Here is a 21,475-nt window from a genome sequence, read left to right as displayed (position 1 = left end):
AAAAGAAGGCATCTTCTCAATCTACGTGCCATGTCCATAACTAAATAGTCAGTTTTATTATTATAATGAGCACAGTCATCATTGCCAGTGAACTTACTGGCTTTGAAAGGTTTGGAGTAGCTCTTAAATTGTTACAAGGAAGTCTTAAAATAAAGTTGTATAGCTATCAGAGTTGGAGACATAGTGCAGACATCATCTAAACAACATTTGGTTATGGGCATCCCAGGCATGACCCCACTCTACTTTGCTGTTCCCCTACAACTCCATGTAAAACAGTCAGCCCACTTCATGCCTACAGCAAGGCTGTTCCACAGTAAAGGGGTGTGTGTCTGCAATTCTATAGTGGCCTACTGACTGAAAATAGTATGCTTCAAACACAGAGAGATTTACCAAACAACCCCATGTTGCACAACTAGGATTCCTAGTTTTTTCAACTTACAACTTGTTGTGGTCTTGGCTGTGCCTGATAGATACTTCACTATTGCTGTTGTTGTTTTTGTTGATATTATTACAGATTTGAGAGGTTGTCTACATAAGGAACAGCTAGTGTTTGTATTTGCACTCAAAAATTCCACAGGTAGCTCATAAAATTATGATTAGTACTTCTGTTCTTTCCAGCATGAAATTTAGTACCCCAGGGAGCAGTTTTGCTACCATGTTCCTTATGTTAATTTGGACAAATGTTCCACAATGCCTGTCAGTCCACTTGCTTTTTTAAGGCAGCAACATTGTTTTGTTTTATTTCATGCATGGCTATCTGTTCACAAATGCTCACTGACTGAACATACATGCTCTTTTTAAAAAAAAAAGCTTTCCTGTTCTTTCTTTGTCAAATCTTGCACCAGCCTTGGCCAGCACTTCTCCTTTTATGCACAGCTTAGAACAGCATACTGACTGAATGCAGTTGTCTGTGCAAATATGTAAGAAAAATCAGCAGGGGGATACTGAAACTACCAAAGTATAAATGTAAGGTGTGCACAAAAGGAGCACTAGTGTAGACATATAATAAGTCCATGCAGTACATAGTATGCGTAATACAGTATTGGCTGTAATTTGTTTACTATGACTTTGGTGAGGGTGGATGCTAATTGAAATACAAGGACAACTTAAACATTGTAGCTTGTGATTTTTTTAAAGGGATAACAGAGGAAGAACGGCAATTTTTGGCTCCCCCCATGCTAAAATTTACTAGAAGTCTATCCATGCCAGACACCTCTGAAGATATCCCTCCTCCACCACAGTCTTTACCTCCATCACCACCACCTCCTTCTCTTTACAACTCTCCCAAATCTCCAATGGCTAGAATATATGGAACAATTAAGCCTGCATTTAATCAGAATTCAGGTTCAAAGATAGCTGTTTCAGGTAGATCTGAAAATATGGGGACAGTGATAAGGGACAAAGGCATATATTACCGGAGAGAGATGGACCGTTATTCTCTAGATTCTGAGGACTTATATAGCAGAAATGCCGCAACTCAGGCAAGCTTCAGAAACAAGAGAGGTCAGATGCCGGAAAACCCATACTCTGAAGTTGGAAAAATAGCAAGCAAAGCAGTGTATGTCCCAGCCAAGCCAGCGAGACGGAAGGGAATGCTAGTGAAGCAATCTAATGTTGAGGATAGTCCAGAAAAAACCTGCTCCATTCCAATTCCCACCATCATTGTTAAAGAGCCATCTACCAGCAGTAGTGGGAAAAGTAGTCAAGGAAGCAGCATGGAAATTGACCCACAATCTTCAGAGCAACCAGGACAGCTCAGACCTGAAGATAACTTGACTGTCAGTAGTCCATTTGCAGCAGCCATTGCTGGAGCAGTGAGGGACAGGGAGAAAAGATTAGAAGCCAGGCGTAACTCTCCAGCTTTCCTTTCCACAGATTTGGGTGATGAGGATGTTGGTTTAACACCTCCAACACCACGTATGAGACAGTCTAAGTTTAGTGATGAGGGAATGTTTAGTAATGAAGACAGTTTTAGGCAACTTGTTTCACAGTCTCCTATCCCAGCACCTAGAGAGTCTGAAAATATTTTCAATAGTAGTGAATCAAGTAATCAGAGTGATGCAAGGATACCAAATTCTTCAGCCCAAACAACAATGGTTTCGGAAAACAATGCATTGGCAACTCAGAATGCTGATATGTCCGGTTTGGATAACTATGTTCATCCACTCACAGGGAAATTACTGGATCCAAATTCACCTTTAGCCCTTGCCCTTTCGGCCAGAGATAGAGCGATGAAAGAGCAAACCCAACAAATTCCAGGAAAAGGAGAATCTGGCAAAGCGGACCTTAATAAACCCCTTTACATTGATACAAAGATGAGATCCAATATTGAAGCTTCATTTCCAGTGACAGCTACCATTGCTAAGCAAAACACACGTGGTCCCCTAAGAAGACAGGAGACGGAGAACAAATATGAGATAGATATGTCAAAAGAGAGGAGGCCAGAAGAAAAGAAGAACATGCTGATAAACATTGTGGATACCTCACAACAGAAAACAGCTGGTTTGCTCATGGTTCATACAGTAGACACAGCACAGTCTAGCAATATGCCTGAAAGTGAAGAGGAAAGTGCTGAGATAGATGTAAATACTGAAAAGCCTCCACCAGAAATGCAGGAAAGCACAGAAACAGCAGAAAGTGGACTAGATGATACTGTCATGCCTGAGCCACCTGCATCTCCTTGCAAAACAATTGTAGCTGTTGGATCTGTTGATGAGCCTATTATTTTGCCATTCCGTATCCCTCCACCTCCTTTAGCATCTGTTGATCTTGATGAAGATTTCATCTTTACTGAGCCATTACCTCCTCCTTTAGAATTTGCTAACAGTTTTGATATCCCTGATGACCATACAGTTCCAGGCTCTGCACTAACAGACTTGCTGAAACAGAGAAAAAATGGAACTCCATCAACTTCATTCAATCCCATTCAGCCCTCAAATTCAATAGACAGTAAGAAATCAGCGGGTCTTTCAAACTGTATGCCTGCCTCTTTTTTACCACCCCCTGAAAATTTTGATAATGTCACTGACTCTGGGATTGAAGAGGTGGACAGTCGAAGCGGTAGTGACCATCACCTAGAGACAACCAGCACTATCTCAACTGTGTCCAGTATCTCTACCTTATCTTCTGAAGGTGGTGAGAACTTGGATACTTGTACTGTCTATGCAGATGGGCAAACATTTCTGGTGGACAAACCCCCAGTACCTCCTAAGCCAAAAATGAAGCCCATAATCAACAAAAGCAATGCACTTTACAAGGATGCGCTAATTGAAGAAACTGTAGATAGTTTTGTTATTCCTCCACCTGCTCCACCCCCACCTCCTATCAGCGCACAGCCCGGTATGGCTAAAGTTGTACAGCAAAGGACTTCTAAGCTATGGGGTGATGTAACGGAGATTAAAAGCCCAGTTCTCTCAGGCCCAAAGGCTAATGTTATTAGTGAATTGAACTCAATACTACAACAAATGAACAGAGAGAAATCCTCAAAGCCAGGGGAAGGAATGGAGTCACCTACAGGAACAAAAGCTGCAAGTCTTAGTACAAGGTAAATACAACTATTTTTTTTTAAGTCTATACTATTTTAAGTAAAAATTGGCTTGGTTTTCATCATTCTGATAAAAATGTATGGTACTAATATTCCGGGTTGTGTGTGTTTTGTTTATTTTTGTTTTATACATTCCTAACAATCTACAAAAGAAGTTAGATGCATAGCACAGTGGATAACCTTTTTTTCATTTTTCTTTGCATTTGTGTTTACTTTTCAGCATAAAGGCTAAAATCCAAAGGTCTCATATGTTGTTTTACTTAGGAACCAAGGTTTGGAAGCTTTCTAGCAATAACTTGCACCCTCCAAAAAGCCACTCAGAAGGATCCAGCAACTCTCTGGACCTAAAAAGAGCAGAGAGTGAGCAATATCCTGTGTTTTCTGCATGTACCACGACTCTGATTTCCAGCCAGAATCTGCTTTGCTTTTTTAAAGAAAAGGAAACTTCTTCTATATGAACAATTCCACTTTACTTTGCCTTTTCTGAAATAACACATCTCAGAAATGTGACTTACTATATAGACATCACTACTTGGGAGCGAAGAGATGCAGAATTAGGCTACAACTTGGTTTGTTTTTTTAAAATATCCAAATCTAACCACTTCAGGTATTTCTGTAAAATAAGCATCGTTCATTCATTAATTTGGTTTGAATTCTTTAATCAGAACAACCATAAAGAGAAGAACATATGGTATATGAGAATAAGAAATGTGAGCCTGCTATATCTAATTTACTAGCACTATCCCAGGCCAGACTTTTAGCAATTTGTGACAGGATTTATATTGTAGTAGAAAAGTAGAAGTGCCTTTCCATGCAGCACAGATCTTATATAAGTGCCCCTACAGTGAGGCCCATAAGCATAGATGTCCAGTTCCTGTGATTGTGCTCCCTCAAAATGGTAGTAGAAATCAAACAAATGAGAAGACAGTGCATACATGCCTCTGTGGAGCTTCCTCATCACAAATTTCTTTAAGCATAATTGTTTTGGCTGCTTATCCACTATATTGGTCTTGCCGTTGCCCAGTAAACACCAGATCCATACATGAATGCTTAAAAATTTACACTGCTTTACAAATGAATTTCTTCTCATGTTAGTTACCAATCTAAAATTAATAAGGAAGGGTTTTGCATGGCTCAGTGCATTTTATAAAAGTATTTCTTAGACCCATCCCCTTTCCTTGCATTTATTTGTAAGCTTGTATTTTCTCTTTTTTTCCCCCTTCATTTTCTTTCTCTGGTTTAATCTTACATTCACAAAAGCAAATATCAAAGTGAATAGTTACATTTATTTGTTGCCAAACAACAAATGAATTCTGTAGTTAAATGCAAACTATAAATCAAATATGGGCAACTTCCTGGGGTGGAGATGGATATGCATTGGTTCACCTCTCCCCTCAAGCTGTTGCACTGCCAAATTTGTTGCTGTCACTGATTTGAAGACATCGAAACCAATACTTTCCTTTGAACACAAGTTGAATGGAGAATGTGTGTTCTTTTTTTAAACTTGAATTGCCACTCCCACCCAAAACTAACTAGATAAATGGATCACAGTTTAACATGCCTTGAACCAGAAGTTGCTTAGGAACTTAATGTTTCAGGGCCCAGTGAATCACTGGATTCAAACAGAATGAAACAAGTGGCTATACAGAATGAAACAAAAAGGCTAGTGAACAGTTTAGAGTAGAATCAGCATCAGTTTCATTCTAAAGCAGAAGAGAGTTGCTGTGTTGATAATGGAACTATTGAGGCTTAACAATAGTAGCTATAGCACTGCTAATATGAAGCTATTAACTGTCTCATTTAGGGTAGATTTGGTTCTTCTGATTCCCATTGGGATATGCTATGGGGGGTTTGGTATATTGTAAATGTTAGTAATGACTGAACATAGCAGGCAATGTATTGAATTGTGACTGCCTTAGTATCAACATATTGGACACAGTCAGCCCTAGATGGTGATGTTGGTGACAGTGATCCTGCTGCTGCTATTGATAATAGCAATGACAACAAGTGAGATCGTGATTTTCATTGTGACATTTTCAGTTTGCCAATTTTAAACTGGATAACTTTACAGGTTTGTAAATAATCCAACGATTAAGAGATGTTTTTAAGTTGATCTTTATTGTGTCCATTACTGTCACTCCATCTTGTTAACTGTTTGTCTGCCAATTTTGCAGATGCTTTTGCTTTGTAATTTTATAGTGTCTCAGTCATTCCATTTTGTCATTTTATTTGCTCTCATGACTGCCGTTAACAGAAGAGGGTCATGCTGAACTGCCATGAAGTAAGTGACGACCAAAGGCATAGACTGTTCTACATTGTGCCTTCTGTGGTTTTTGGTTGTTGTTTTTTTAAAAAACATGCATTTTATCATTTTGTGGGTTATTTTTTGTTTTTGTATTTGTTTTTCATTTGTAATTCTGATTAGATCATACTATCCAGAAGTGGTAGTCATCCTTTAAAATGAGTTCTGTGTGTCCAGTATTATATACTTCCTTACATAAATTTGCGGCACCTGTAGCACTCTGGCAATGTGTAGCAGTTTGCCTAAAGATTAAATTAGCAAAAGTTAACCATGCCTAAACATTAGTGAATTCAAGGCCAGAAATCACATGCATAATCCAAATTGTATTGTACTTAAGACAATAAAGTCTGTCTTTACTGTGATAGTATGGAATTTTCAGATGTTTAAACCAGGGGTAGGCAACCTTTTTGAGCCGGGGGCCGGGTTGCTGTCCCTCGGACAACTGGGGGGCCGAAGCAGTGGGGTGGAGCTTCCACCCTCTGGGGGCGGGCCCACGTGCTGGGGGTGGAGCTTCCACCCTCCGGGGGCGGGCCCACGTGCTGGGGGTGGAGCTTCCACCCTCCAGGGGCGGGGCCGCATGCTCCGCCCCCGGAATGATGATAATAATAATAATAATAATAATAATAATAACAGTTACTAGCATGGAAACTACTAAAATGCAATTCAGAATAGAAGGGGAAAAGCATGCACCACTGTCTCAACCCAGAGAAGCACAAGGAGCTTGGAGTAGTTTTTGCAAAGAGACTACCAAGGGCAAATAAATAATAATAATACTAACAAGTTACTACTAAAATGCAATTCAGAATAGAAGGGGAAAAGCATGCACCACTGTCTCAACCCAGAGAAGCACAAGGAGCTTGGAGTAGTTTTTGCAAAGAGACTACCAAGGGCAAGTAAAAAATAATAATACTAACAAGTTACTAGCATGGAAACTACTAAAATGCAATTCAGAATAGAAGGCTAACCCCCCCCTCCCCTAAAGAAGCAACCAACCTCTCTCTGGCTTGCTCTTGCTCTTGCTCTTGCTGGCCAGCTGGCTCCTCCTTCTTCCTCCTCCTCCTTTCCCTGCTCTTCTATTCATAGGGAGGAGGGCAGAGGGCAAGGTGGAGCCCGATGCAGGCCTGCTGCAGCCCCTGGAGCCCTGTTGGAGTGCTTGAGGGGCTGCACCAGGCTTCCTAATGGGCGCCGCCATTTTGTTTTTCAAAATGGCGGCCGAAGTCTCGTTTGACCTTTGCCATCCTGAGGTCACGTGAGACTTCGGCCGCCATTTTCAAAAACAAAATGGCGGCCGCAGCGGAGCGAAAATGGAGGAAATCGGCGGCAATCGGCGGCAGGACTGCGCAGGGGCCGGCAGGAAGGCCTTGGCGGGCCGGATCCGGCCCGCGGGCCGCAGGTTGCCGACCCCTGGTTTAAACTATGGTAGTGCAGTTTCTGTGTGATAGGTGACTTGGCTGAATTACTGATTCACAGAGGGACAGAGTGGGAATTAGAAAGAGATCCTGAATTGCAGGGAAACTAAGATGCAGGACATCCAGAGGCAGAAAGCTGAAGTAAGGTTGTGGTACTGCCTAAGACATGATAAAAAAACCCTAGACAAAAAGGTACAGATATGACTGGATCAGATAGGAAGATTTAGGAAGATAACAAAGGAAAAACAGTTGCTTGAGAGGCTAGTCAGGACATGGGATGTCAAAAAGAAGGTGTTACTAGATTCAGAACTTAGGCTTGCCAGAACAATTCTGCTACTTGCAGCTGCTGCTGGCTTAAGCATTGTAATCTAGCAACAAGAACCAAAAGCAGAAGGTGTACTTGAATATCACATATTAGCTTAGGCATTTAGACCATAATTGCATTGCACATGATGATAAATCCTCTGACTGAGGAACGGCAAATATTTTAACTCCTGGATTTTCAAATAGCCAAGGAAGCAATGCTGTCAGTTGTTTAATGCAAAAGTAGATCTCTTGGAGAAGGAGGTGCTCTGGATAAATCATATCACACTTGACAACAGGAAGTGATATGTGAGAAGAAAGAGAAAAGTAGAGTGTTGTAAAAAGCGGAGATCTGAATAAACTGTGAGTTAGGAGGAAATGGAATTGATAATGAACCAAAGCATTGGAGCCTAGTAGCAGGAGAGTCTATTTATTACTGACAGGATGAAAGGGTCAAAATAACTATAGAGAACCAAAGGCCATAGGCCAGAGAATGATAAATTGCTGTATTGTTAGGATTGCAGGATGAGTGTAGCTCTTGGCCAGTCCCTGTGTCATCCCTATCCAACAAATGACCCAGGTCTCAAAAAACAAAAAGATGTTCCATAATTTGCAAGATTGCCGTTTCCCTTCTTTAATACTGGGAAAACAACACAGTTCCTGCAGTGGCTCTCTGTTGTATAGGAGCCTCTTCCAGAAGGGAAGGGGGAAAAGTGATTTTGCTTGCAGACTCACTGAAAAGTGTTGCTTGTAACATGCACTCTTATTTAAGCATTGTGAGTTAACACAGGCCAAGATGAAGCAGATAGAGATTATGGATGGAATTTTACATCCTGATAGAATTTACAAGCCACTTTCCTTATCAGGTTATTTTTCATTCATTTTAGCAAGTCTTGGTGCAGAACAAAACATCACAAAAAATATGGAGCTGCCATCATACTGTCTGTCTTTTATTGCCTGCTCTTAATAATGTCTAATATTGTGCAGCTTTGCTGTGTTATTCCCCACTGGCTGATTATGAAAGACATAGTCTTGATTCACATATCTTCTAGTTAGTAGATTTTATGGAGAAATAGTGCAGGAAGACGGAAAGAGTCTTTACTGGCTGTACCAACCCCCCCCCCCCCCAATGGTAAGGAGTTGTATAAGTTATGCAACTTTTAAGTTTAAGTTGTAATATTTTAGGTTTTAAGTTTGAGTTGCACTTAAACCTGTATGGAGTTGCCACCAATGCCTCAGAATGTTTTCACTGGCTTCTTTTCCAATAGTGCACAGTGGGAAATTGCTGCTGAGTCTGCTAAACAGGGTCAGGCCTGGTTCACACTTGGAAGAGAGACTTCCAGGGAATACCAGGTGCTGTAAGCTTTATTCAGAGGAAGGCAATGACAAAGCATCTTTTAGTATTCATTGCCTAACAAAACCCTATGAAACTTATGGGGTCACAATAAGTTTACAGGTGACTAGTTGGCACATTCTACTTTTCTGTCATACTTTGGGTGACAAATCTGGTGTCTTGCTTGTTTTTTACAATGTCTTCCTTCATAGTTTTTGTTCAGTTATGCTGAAATTAATATCTAATTTGCCTAAGAGTTAGTTCCTATTAATACATTATAGTCAAAGTATTTGAAAAGAGACATAAGTCATGACGACCAGCAAGAAAATATGCCATATGTAAAAATGAGTAGAAAATAAGTACAAAAATACACAATGCCCAGACCCCTGAATTGTGTGAGTAGGGTGCAACACTCCATTTCTGCAATTCCATGTCCCAAAAGACAGCTTCCAAGTCATTTATTGGACGAGAGCAAGGGAGGGTGGGAAGCATCGTGCTGCTATTGTGTACCCAGAAAAAGAGAGATGGGAAAGTGACATCAACTCTCTTTTCCTAGCTGCCTGGATAATTCACTTCCCATCCCAACTGCCAGAAAATGGTCTTGGCATCACTGTAGCAGTTGAAGGCTACTTTGCCGAAGATTGGACATTGCACAAGAACATATTATATATCTTCTTCACAACATCCAAAAGAGGAAATATGTATATGTAACACTGTACTACACATGCATATATCACCGATAGGATTCTGATCAGTCTCACTACTGATTGAGTCAGAAGGAATAATTGCTTATTCTACACAACCTTTGTAACTTGCACAAATAGATTTTATGCCTGCACAGATCCTAGTTTGGAATCTTCTGGATCCCAGTAGTCTTTTTTGTTGGGAATCCCAAAGGGCAGGAATAAGAAGAATAAACAAATGAGCTAGTAAACAAGCTAGTAAAATGTGGGCCAGATGATGCAACTGTTGGGTGGATTTATAATCAGTTAAGCGGCCAAACACAAAGGGGACTCAGCAATGACTCCCCTTCATCTTTGAGAGAAGTGGCCAGTGGGGTTCCACAAGGTTCTGTTCTGGGCCCAGTGCTATTCAACACCTTTATCAATGACTTGGATGAAAGAATAGAGGGCATGCTTATCAAATTTGCAGATGACACCAAATAGCTAATAACCCTAGGCCTAGAGGCAAGGATCAAAATTCAGAATGACCTGAATAGATTAGAAAGCTAGGCCAAAACTAATAAAATGAATTTCAACTGAGGGAAATGTAAAGTACTACACTTTAGTAGGGAAAAAAAAGATATGCGTAGATACAGAATGGGGGACACCTGGCTTTACAGGACTACACATGAAAGGGATCTAGGAGTCCTGGTAGGCCACAAGTTGAACATGAGTCAACAGTGTGATGTGGCAGCTGAAAAGACCAATGTGAGGCTGCATCAATAGAAGTATAGTTTCTAGATCAAGGGAAGTAATAGTGCCACTCTATTCTGCTTTTGGTCAGGCCCCACCTGGAATACTGTGTCCAGTTCTGGGCACCACAGTTCAAAAAAGGTTTTGACAAGCTGGAGCATGTCCAGAGGAGGGCCACCAAAATGGTGAAGGGTCTGGAAACCATGACCTATGAGGAGAGACTTAGGGAGCTAGGTATGTTTAGCCAGGAGAAGAGACGGTTAAGAGATGATATGATAGACCTGTTTAAATATCTAAAGAGGTGTCATATTGAGGATGGAGCAAGCTTGTTTTCTGCTACTCCAGAGACTAGGACCCGGAACAATGGATGCAAGCTCCAGGAAAAGAGATTCCACCTCAACATTAGGAGGAACTTCCTGACAGTGGAACACACTCCCTCAGACAGTGGTGGAGTCTCCCTCCTTGGAGGTTTTTAAACAGAGGCTGGATGGCCATCTGTCAGGGGTGCATTGATTTTGTCTTCCTGCACAGCAGGGGGTTGGACTGGATGGTGCTTGTTTGTAGTCTCCTTCAACTATGATTTTATGAGCACTGAATTATTGCTAGACCAATTTGGTTCAAAACTGTTTAGCTAAGTAATTTACTGGGTAGTTGTACATTTCAGTTTCCTTTCTAAACTCCTTTAAAGGGAGAAATACAGATATGATAAATATATCATGTTGGCTGCACTTCTTTCAGAGTTGGGTTGGTCTATGATTGGTGTTTGCCATTTTAATACCCACAAAGTGGGATCCCAGTTTACTGTCTCTCTGAAGCATTACTACCTTGGTATTACCAGATAGCCTAATGTGTTTGGCTCCTGTTTCACCTTCCTACTGCCTACCTACCTCAACGAAAAGGAAGAGAGAGCCAGTGTCAAAGCACTCATGCAGGGATGGTGCGACATATGATAGCCCTTCTACATCTGGTGCTGGCCTTGGTTGCTGCTAATGTGATATTATTTTTAACATCTTGTTGCTGAAATAGTCAATACACTCTAACCTCTATGCTAATATCACAGCAAGCCTTAGGACTGCAGAATTAATACTAATGAAGTCAATCAGTCTTAGGGCAGGCTTGCAATTTCATAGAACAACATGCTAAAAGATTGTGCAAATGTTCCCAAATGTGGCATAAACACTACTTTCGAGCATTCTGACATTTCTCTTTCTTAAATTTAATGGATGTACTTCATCCTGAGGGTAAACATTAAGTTAACATTGAAGAATTACATGACCTCTTACAGTGCAACCTGACATATGTCAGAAATGAACCTCATTGAGCTTTCTTCAGGTACCGTAAGTGTGTCCAGGGCTGCAGCCTTAGTCTTTTCAAATGGAATCTCACTGTTGTAAATGATAGCTTTTGCTTAAAAATTGTCATCTGTGCACCAAAATCTGTTTATTGTCATACCCATTCTCATTATGAGAATCAAGCTGTCTTATCTTGAGCCATTTTGACTTTGCCAGGGCAATTTAGGACATTTCTACTCAAAGTGGTGCTCCATGGACCAGTGTCAGTCCCTGAGCCATTGATTGCTGGTCCCTGGCAACTTTCTAAAAAAAAAAAGAAAGAATTTTATCAAATGGACACAAGTGCCAGTCACTACCACATAATTCAGGGTGACCAGACATCCTCCTTTTCCAGGACATGTCCTATGTTCTATGCAGGAGGAATTCCAAAATGTCCTCCATTGTGAACATGACTAAGAAGCCCACCGAGTAACATCGCGTATGCTGTGCCCCTTTGAGAAACATGTCCTGTTGGCAGACTGTCCTTGCTGCAAATAGGGGGTTAGGATGGATGTCTCTAAAGTTCTTTTTTTCCTAGGAGCAGCTGCCGACAAGACTTGTCCCCAGAGCTCAGGGTGTAGGTTTGTTTCTCGAAGGGGAAAAGGAGAGCAAATGTGTTGGGCAATGCGCTGCTTGAGGACGCAACACAAATGTTGAAAGGATTTTTCTCCTTAATTTCAGCACAACAGACAAATGAAAGGAATAAATGTTGTTGTGTGCCCTCATTTCTGATTTATGGCAACCCTAAGATGAACCTATGGGGTTTTCTTGGCAAGATTTGTTCAGGGGAAGTTCACCATTGCCTTCCCTGAGGCTAAGAACATATGATTTGCCTAAGATCACTCAGTGGGTTGCATGGCCAAGCTGGGAATTGAACCCTGATCCCCAGAATTATAGGCCAATCACTACACCATACTGTAAATAAACCATATGAAATGAATTTATATCTATATTATTTTTGAGCTTTTATTTTTAATGTCCTACATTTTTCTTGAATGCCCTACATTTTGCAGCACCTTGTCCTTCAGTGTAGTTATGACATCTTGTCACCCTGATGTAATTACCATTCCCCCACATCAGGCAGGCTGAGAAACAATAATTGAGGATACAGTTCACCAAAGTTTGCACTGCTTTCAGTCATTTCAACAGAACTGGTGTAGAATAATATTTTGTGAGTTTTGCCTTTCCATTGGAAACCTTCTGCACAGGAATTGTGTGTGGTTGCTTTATTTCTTTAGTCTAACTGAAGTTTATAACTGGTTTAGTAACATTGTGTTGCAAGGCACCTGAAAGAATAAGAGATTTATTGTAGCATAGGTTTCAGTATTACGATACTTGGGGGGTTCTGGTTGGTTTTGAAGACTGCTGCTTAATTTGTTCATGTGTTTTCACTACTAGTATGCTTGTCACACTTTATGGTTCAGGAACTATAACAACCGTAGTCTTTGTTTTGCTGTTAAGACACGACAGTGGAAATCATGTATCATCAGATGTAGCTACAGTGACAGATACTTCTGCCCATGTTAACCCCCCCAAAAAAAACCTCTCTTCTTGTTTAGTCTATTCCTTTTGAATATGTTATACTATACTGCTCCTACATTCCAGTTATGATTCTCTTTTCTTCAAAGACATCTGAAACCATAGGCCATTCCCTCCAGCTGCTTCTTTGCTGTTTTCCCTGCCAATTGATGGTTTTCTGTGCATCATTGACATTCTTGTCTCCAATACTTGGTTCTGTCTGTTACCTGCAATATTGTGCACCTCCATCACAGACTGCAGTTTAAACTCCACATCGTTATGTTTGCAAGATTCCTAATGAATATGTTCTCCCCAACTCCTTTGAAGTGCAACCCATGGTACACAATCTGAACCATTCCAGCAATAGTACATTGTCAGCACAAATGGTTATTCACTTCCAGTACGCTTCTCTCTTTTCTTTCAAGAGAAAGAAGTAATAAAACAATCACATTTGCCCCAGGGTTCTTCACCTTCCTATCAGAGTCCTTTGTAGTACTATTTCTGGCAGTTCATTTTGTTCCCATGTGAATCAGAAGGAAGGGGTCAGTGAGCTTAATGAATCCTGGGAAACCTCTTGAATCATAAACTCTTGCAATTAGAAGGGGCCAAAAGGGACATTTAGTCCAACCCACTACCATGCAGAATAACAACTAAAGCACTACTGAAAGATGCCCATCCAACCTCTGTTTAAAGATCTCCAAAGATGGAGACTCTGCCAGTTTCCAAAGCAGTCTTCCAAGTCACTGTTGATAAGCTCTTGCAGTACAAATAAAATAAAATAAAAAATCCCCTAATATTTAGGTGGAATTTCTTTTAATAATAATTTGTTTTTTTTGTTTTATTTATATACCGCTATTCCAAAGATCATAGCGGTGAACAGCAAGTAAGCTAATTAGCAAGTAAGCTAATTTGCCCCCAACAGTCTGGGTACTCATTTTAGCGACCTCGGAAGGATGCAAGCCTGAGTCGAGCTTGGGCCCTTTTGCTGGTCTTGAACTCGCAACCTTGTGGTCTTGAGTGAATGGCTGCAGTAAAGGCATTTAACCACTGCGCCACCAGGGCTCCATTTGAATCCCTTGGTTCATGTTATAGTCTCTGGAGCAGCAGCAAACAAATTTGCTCCTCCTTCTACATGGCATGACTTTAGATATTTAAAGATAGCCGTGTTGTCACCTCTCAGTCTTCTCTTCTCCAGGCTAAACATACTGAGCTCCCTAAGTCATTCCTCATAAGGTTTGGTCACTCTTCCCTGGACACATTCCAGTTTGCCCCTCATGTCCTGGAACTTTGCACCAGAGAGACCACTTATCTCACAAAATAGCAAGTTAGGTCTACACACTGATATCTCTTATCCCATTCTTTAGGGAGTTATTTACCACCGACACATGACTCCTCTTCTTCCAGAAAGTGTAATGAATCTGTGGGCCCTTCTATCTGTGCGCCCTTCCATGGCCATTTCTCTGCTCTTTGAAACATGTTAGTGCTGGCCCAAAACCGCCGTCTGTGGGAATCATTGTGTAAGTCCAGAGACACACCATGCTTCCTATTTGTTTTGCTTCTCTGTGCTACATTCTTCCATGTTTTATGTCTCTAATACCTGGTATCCTTCCTCTTTCCTTAAGGCAACTTTTTGATGCTCTTGCAGAAGCTCTCCTATCCAAAATTGCTTCATCTTCCCTGATGTGGCCTGAAGCTATTGTATTCTTTACCAGACGTGTATCCAGCTTGCACTTAAGGCATGTATGGCTTCCTACATGTTAAGGCAGGAAAACAAACATGGTGAAGATTCCACAGATAGCTGTGACAGCTCCCTCACTATGTATGTCTCTTAGTCCCTATAATATAATGCCCAAAGTATTTCCTCAACACTCCAGCTAAACATCCAAGGAGAATGCTCTGTTGACTCCCTCTAGTGATTGGCTCCTTCTGGTCATAAGCTCAGAGATCTGGCTTTCTTTACTGTAGTTCAATGTCCGGCTAGTCAAATGTATCCAAAATGCTTTAGTTGGACTGAGTCTGGACCAATCTGATCTGATTTGGACTTGAAGCAGATTCACCCAATTTGAATCATGATTTAGCCAAAGCAGTTGTACATAGAATCGTAGAGTTAGAAGAGAACACAAGTGCCATCCAGTCCAACCCTCTGCCATGCAGGAAATCTCAATCAAAGCATCCCCAACAGATGGCCATCCAGCCTCTGCTTAAAGACCTCAAAAGAAGGAGACTCCACCACACTCTGAGGGAGTGTGTTCCACTGTCCTTAGTTCTTGATTCATCATCTCCATGATGAATAAGTATTTTGTGCTTAGGTCGGTTTTTATAAAATATTGAAACATGATACAGATATTTAGACATCTCATTATAACAAAAAAATCATTCATATTCGTATTTTAGAGTTAGCCTACACTTGTATAATTTATTATTCATCGCTGTTCTGATGTCAGGATGTGAATTCAGCTGTTTTGAATTTTGTATCACCTTTTCTGTTAATAATATTGTTGTTTTTAACTGCTGTTAATATGGCCTCAGCTATGAGTCAAAGGCCTCCAGAACACCCTGTCATCAACAGCTGTGCTCAGAGCCTTCAAACTCAGGGTTGTGGCTTCCGTGATGGTTCTATCCACCTGTAATGTGACTATCCTGTTTTCTTTCTGCCTCCCACTTTACTAAGCATTATAATACTTTCTAATTAGACATGTCCCATAATATGGCCAAAATACAATAGCCTCCAAATGTTTATTTTGGCTTCTAGGGAGACTTTAGGCTCGAGTTCAGGACCCATTCATTGGACATTTCGGCATTCTATTCTACCACGTTTCAAATGAATTAATTCTCTTCCTGTCCCCTTTCTTCACTGTACATAGAATCATAGATTTGGAAGAGACCACAAGGGCCATCCTGTCCAAACCCCTGCCATGCAGGAAATCACAATCACAGCATCCCCAACAGATGGCCATCCAGCCTCTGTTTAAAGACTTCTAAGGAGGGAGACTCCACTACACTCCGAGGGAGTGTGTTCCACTGTCGAACAGCTCTTACTGTCAGGAAGTTCCTCCTAATGCTGGGGTGAAATCTGTTCTCCTGTAGCTTGCATTCATTATTCCAGGTCCTGTTCTCTGGAGCAGCAGAAAACAAACTTACTCCCTCCTCAATATGACATCCCTTCAAATATTTAAACAGGGCTATCATATCACCTCTTAACCTTCTCTTCTTCAGGCTAAACATCCCCAGCTCCCTGAGTCATTCCTCATAGGACATGGTTTCCAGACCCTTCACCATTTTGGTCACCCTCCTTTGGACACGCTCTAGTTTCTCAATGTCCTTTTTGAATTGTGGTGCCCAGAACTGGACACAATATTCCAGATGGGGTCTGACCAGAGCAGAATACAGTGGCACTATTACTTCCCTTGATCTAGATACTATACTTTTATTGATGCAGCCTAAAATTGCATTGGCCTTTTTAGCTGCTGCATCTCACTGTTGACTCATGTTCAACTTGTGGTCTACTTGGACTCCTAGATCCCTTTCACATGTAGTTTCATTCAGCCAGGTGTCCCCCATCCTATATCTGTGCATTTCATTTCTCTGCCCTAAGTGCAGTACTGTACCTTACATTTCTCCCTGTTGAAGTTCATTTTGTTAGCTTTAGCCCAGCTTTCTAGTTTATTCAGGTCATTTTTGAATTTTGATCCTGTCCTCTAGGGTGTTAGTTATTCATCCTAATTTGGTGTCATCTGCAAATTTGATAAGTATGTCCCCAATTCTGACTGTACACACAAACTGATAATACGATCAATCCTATCTTTGCTCTTCAATTATATATCTTTACTCTTGAGTATCTGATGTAGTTCTTTCATAGTTGTCCTTCCAAGTCCTCATCTTGTTCTGACTTTTTGACTATGTGCTCCATTTTGATTTATCACTTGTCCAGGCTATAGAATAGTTTTTTATTATTTCAATGTCTTCATCATCCACTTGCGAATTATATAAATTTTTGTGATCATTATTTTTTTTTAACATCCAGTTGTAATTACCCTGCTTTTTGTACTTTCTTTCTTGATTTTCTTCTGTAGTAGTTTCTAAGTCTTTGCTATTTTCTGCAAGTAATATTGTGCCATCTGTATATCTTAATTTGTTGATGTTCCTTCCTCCAATTTTCACACCTCCTTCCTCAAAGTCTAATTGTGTTTTCCATATGGTGTGTTCTGAATATGAATTAAAGAGTCAGGGTGATAAAATGCTGACATACCTGGCCTCCTTGCCAGGTAAGCATTATAGTTTTTTGTGGGTTTTTCAGGTTATGTGGCCATGTTCTAGAAGAGTGGCCACATAGCCCGAAAAACCCACAAAAAAACTATGGATGCCGGCCATGAAAGCCTTCGACTTCACATTGGAAAGCATTATATTTTCCCATATTCTGTTCATACAGTGGCTTCTTGTCCTGGGTATCAGTTATGCATCAGGACAATCAACTATTGTGCCACAGCCATTTCTTTTAGATCAATCCATAGTTTTTCATGATCTACAATCAACGAATCCTCTATAATCTAAAAAGCACAAATTGAATCTCTTCTTAAATTCTTCGATGCATTTCAGTATCCAGAGTATGATTGCAGTGTGCTCCCTAGTATCTCTTTCTTTTCTGAAACCAGTTTGAACATACAGCATTTTCACTTCATGTATGGTAAAAGTCTTTATAGTATAGTAAATTTTTGAGCATCACTTTGCATGTATGCGAGAGCCCTGGTGGTACAGTGGTTAAATGCCAGTACTGAAGCCATTCACAACCACAATGTTGTGAGTTCAATCCCAGGCAGGGCTCCAGAGTCCACTCAGCCTTGCATCCTTCTGTAGTTCACTAAAATGAGTACCCAGCTTGTTGGGAGCAATTGGCTTACACATTGTAAACCACTTAGAGAGTGTTTAAGTGCACTGATAAGTGGTATAGAAATGTACTTGCTATTGCTATTAATGCAATGGTTCAGTGGTTACTACAATCCCTGGTGTTCACCTTTCTTGACAATATTTTGAGCATATCCAGTCTGTGCACCTTGTTTTACACTCCATAATTGTTGGCAGATTTTTTATTATAATTCAGTTAGCAGGTCAATAATATGACCTGCTCAGTTTTTTTATAGGTTCCTTTGACTTTGGGAGGGGCTGTGTGTGCGTATACGTCAAATCACCTGTCAATTTATGGCATTAATTTCATAGGGTTTCTAAAGTAAGGAATACTCAGAGGTAGCTTTGCCAGTTCCTTCCTCTAAAATATAGCCTACAGCACCTGATATTCATCGTCGGTCTCCCATTCAAGTATTAACCAGAGCTGACGTTGCTTAGCTTTCAAGATCAGATGGACTATGATATCTTTAGGGTATTTAGCCAGTGTTTTGAATAGCTTCTTTAAAGTACAAACTAAATTCCAGCTTCAAGACTCCAGTGGCATCAGAGCCACTTGCCTTCATAGCATGTGTAGAATCACATTGTACAATTTAAAAGATCATATAAATGTTTTGCTACCCAAGTAGAATTGGTGCAGTGTATTTGACTAGGAGCATATGACTTTTTGCAATAGAACAAACAAACTAGGTTATACGGGCATTGGCTGACTTCTGCCATTTTTGTTCTAAATTTGAAATGTAGCAATGTGTTTAAATAATATTAAAATAGCTCAAAATAATTAAATGAAAAGTCATGTTTACACAATGCCTTTTTACTGGGAAAATTAAGTGATGTGACACATTAATTATACATTGTGAAATAGTCTAAGACAACATAATGTGTATTGCAATCAGGGTAGTCCTAGTAAGCTAAAGTCTGCAACCAAATACTTCAGATTCATAATAGACCCTGCGTTTTTTTAAATCCAGCCTTTTTCTAATCCTTTAAATCACAGATGAAATAGTCTCTGATAGTGTAGAGCCATAATACTGAAGTATTTTTGCACGGAAAGTATTATCTCAAGTCTAATAAACTCATACTGACAATTTATGCAAAAGGCTGTATCAGACATTATTAATCATAGAATCATAGAATCGTAGAGTTGGAAGAGACCACTAGGGCCATCCATTCCAACCCCCTGCCATGCAGGAAATCCAAATCAAAGCATCCCTGACAGATGGCCATCCAGCCTCTGTTTAAAGACCTCCAAGGAAGGAGACTCTATCACCCTCCGAGGGAGTGCATTCCACTGTCGAACAGCCCTTACTGTCAGGAAGTTCTTCCTAATGTTCAGGTGGAATCTCTTTTCCTGTAGCTTGCATCCATTGTTCCGGGTCCTGTTCTCTGGAGCAGCAGAAAACAAGCTTGCTCCCTCCTCAATATGACATCCTTTCAAATATTTAAACAGGGCTATCATATCACCTCTTAACCTTCTTTTCTCCAGGCTAAACATCCCCAGCTCCCTAAGTCGTTCCTCATAGGGCATGGTCTCCAGACCCTTCACCATTTTTGTCGCCCTCCTTTGGATACGCTCCAGTTTCTCAATGTCCTTTCTGAATTGTGGCGCCCAGAACTGGACACAATATTCTAGGTGGGGCCTGACCAAAGCAGAATACAGTGGCACTATTACTTCTCTTGATCTAGACACTATACTTCTATTCATGCAGCCTAAAATAGCATTGGCCTTTTTAGCTGCCGCATCACACTGTTGACTCATGTTCAACTTGTGGTCTACTTGGACTCCTAGATCCCTTTCACACGTAGTTTCATTCAGCCAGGTGTCACCCATCCTATATCTGTGCATTTTATTTTTCCGCCCTAAGTGCAATACCTTACATTTCTCTGTGTTGAATTTCATTTTGTTAGCTTTGGCCCAGCTTTCTAGTCTATTCAGGTCATTTTGAATCTTGATCTTGATTCTTATGAAATAGTTCCTTTTTCACAGCTGTAAACATATGCGTTTGATCACCCAAAAAGAAAATTGTTTACTCCCCACTGCTCAAGATCATTTTTTTCAAACAATTCAATTTTAATTTTATTCTTCAGAATTTCTATATTATAATTGAATATAATATAATATTCACGATTGAATATAATTTAGCACAGCTTCTGTCTAGAGATCATTTAATAGAATTATTTTGCTAAATAATTCTTGTGAGTAAATAATTCCAATTGTTTTCTTATCCAATGACACACCAATAACCTTTATCCACAGTGATTGTAAATTAATTATGGTACAAGATGAAATCCAAAGAAACTACACATAACTGCAAGCAAATTACCTCTGAAGTTATTTGTCTGCAGCAATTGTCACTGTCAATAATAATAATAATAATAATAAAAGTTTTATTTCTATACCGCCCTTCTTGCAATCAGGGCGGTGTACAACATTATATAAACAATACACAAAATATAACACATGCAGTTAAAACATTACACTTAAAAAATCACATTAAAACCAATTCTGGCCAGCTTGCCACTGCTGTCAGAGGAAACAAGCTACTTTTTAAGCTGATCAGTTCTTCCATCTTTGGTGGAAGAAAGTGCTTTAGTACAAATATCTGCATTCTCTTCTCATATTACTAAACAACCTATGTGAATTATAGGAAGATACATTACGATGGATTTTGACGTGTGTTTTACTATTTCCAAGCTACATTCAGTTGCTAATGTCCATCTAGAGTAGACCTGTCAAGGCAGTTGCAGGATAATAAATCAAAACTTATGTAAGTACCATTGATTTCAATGGACTTCTTCTAACTGGGGCTAACAATTGGATTTCACTCACTGAGCCATGATTTTCTTTGTATCTGAGAATAACTTTGACATTTTATATCAAAAACAGTGATATGCCATCCTCCCTATAACCCATCTCTGGTATAGCAAAATAATAAACATTATAGTGTGTAAACCCTTTGTGGGATGTACAAGAAGCTGGTTTAAATTGGTTCATTCAGTCAAATCCAATTGACACTAACAATGGGATATGGACCCATGCCAGCCCCATAGCCATTTCTATAAAAAGAATTCCTCTTGAAGCGAGAGAGATCCTCTTTCCTAACATTATACTCGTACACACAGACACACGCACACACGTGTGTATTTATATGCGTAGGTGGGTGTGTATGCATGTATGTGCATCCTTATCATAAAACAAATCCCAAATAAGCAACAAGCAAACTTTGAATGAAGCCTCACCTTACTTTTTATACCAGAGTTCAGAAGTAACATGGTACAAGTAACAATGTTACCAGTAATGCATTACACTCATCCCTCCATATCCATGGAGTCTGTATCCACGCATTCAAGCATCCATGCATTCAAGCATTCTGAAAATATTGAGAAAATATAAAAATTCTGAAAAGTAAACCTTGATTTT

The 21,475-nt window shown here is 40.1% G+C and overlaps 1 protein-coding gene across 6 annotated transcripts in view; it reads left to right on the top strand.

Annotated features, from left to right (window-relative positions):
- The window catches only part of SHANK2 (SH3 and multiple ankyrin repeat domains 2), a 480,993-nt gene that overhangs the window by 448,417 nt on the left and 11,101 nt on the right, over positions 1-21,475 (top strand). For 5 of the 6 annotated variants that reach the window (XM_089521401.1, XM_089521400.1, XM_089521399.1 and 2 more), the window contains one exon: positions 1,138-3,544. In XM_089521401.1, coding sequence (XP_089377527.1) covers positions 1,138-3,544 — 2,407 coding nt within the window. Of the gene's footprint in view, positions 1-1,137; positions 3,545-5,798; positions 5,826-21,475 lie in introns of all 6 variants that reach the window. The other variant, XM_089521402.1, reaches the window with a different exon arrangement.

Source organism: Sceloporus occidentalis, unplaced genomic scaffold (genome assembly GCF_023333645.1).
Source record: "Sceloporus occidentalis isolate IW3139 unplaced genomic scaffold, rSceOcc1.0.p SCAF_4, whole genome shotgun sequence".
Taxonomy (NCBI): domain Eukaryota; kingdom Metazoa; phylum Chordata; class Lepidosauria; order Squamata; family Phrynosomatidae; genus Sceloporus; species Sceloporus occidentalis.
This window is presented reverse-complemented; position numbering and strand designations above follow the sequence as displayed.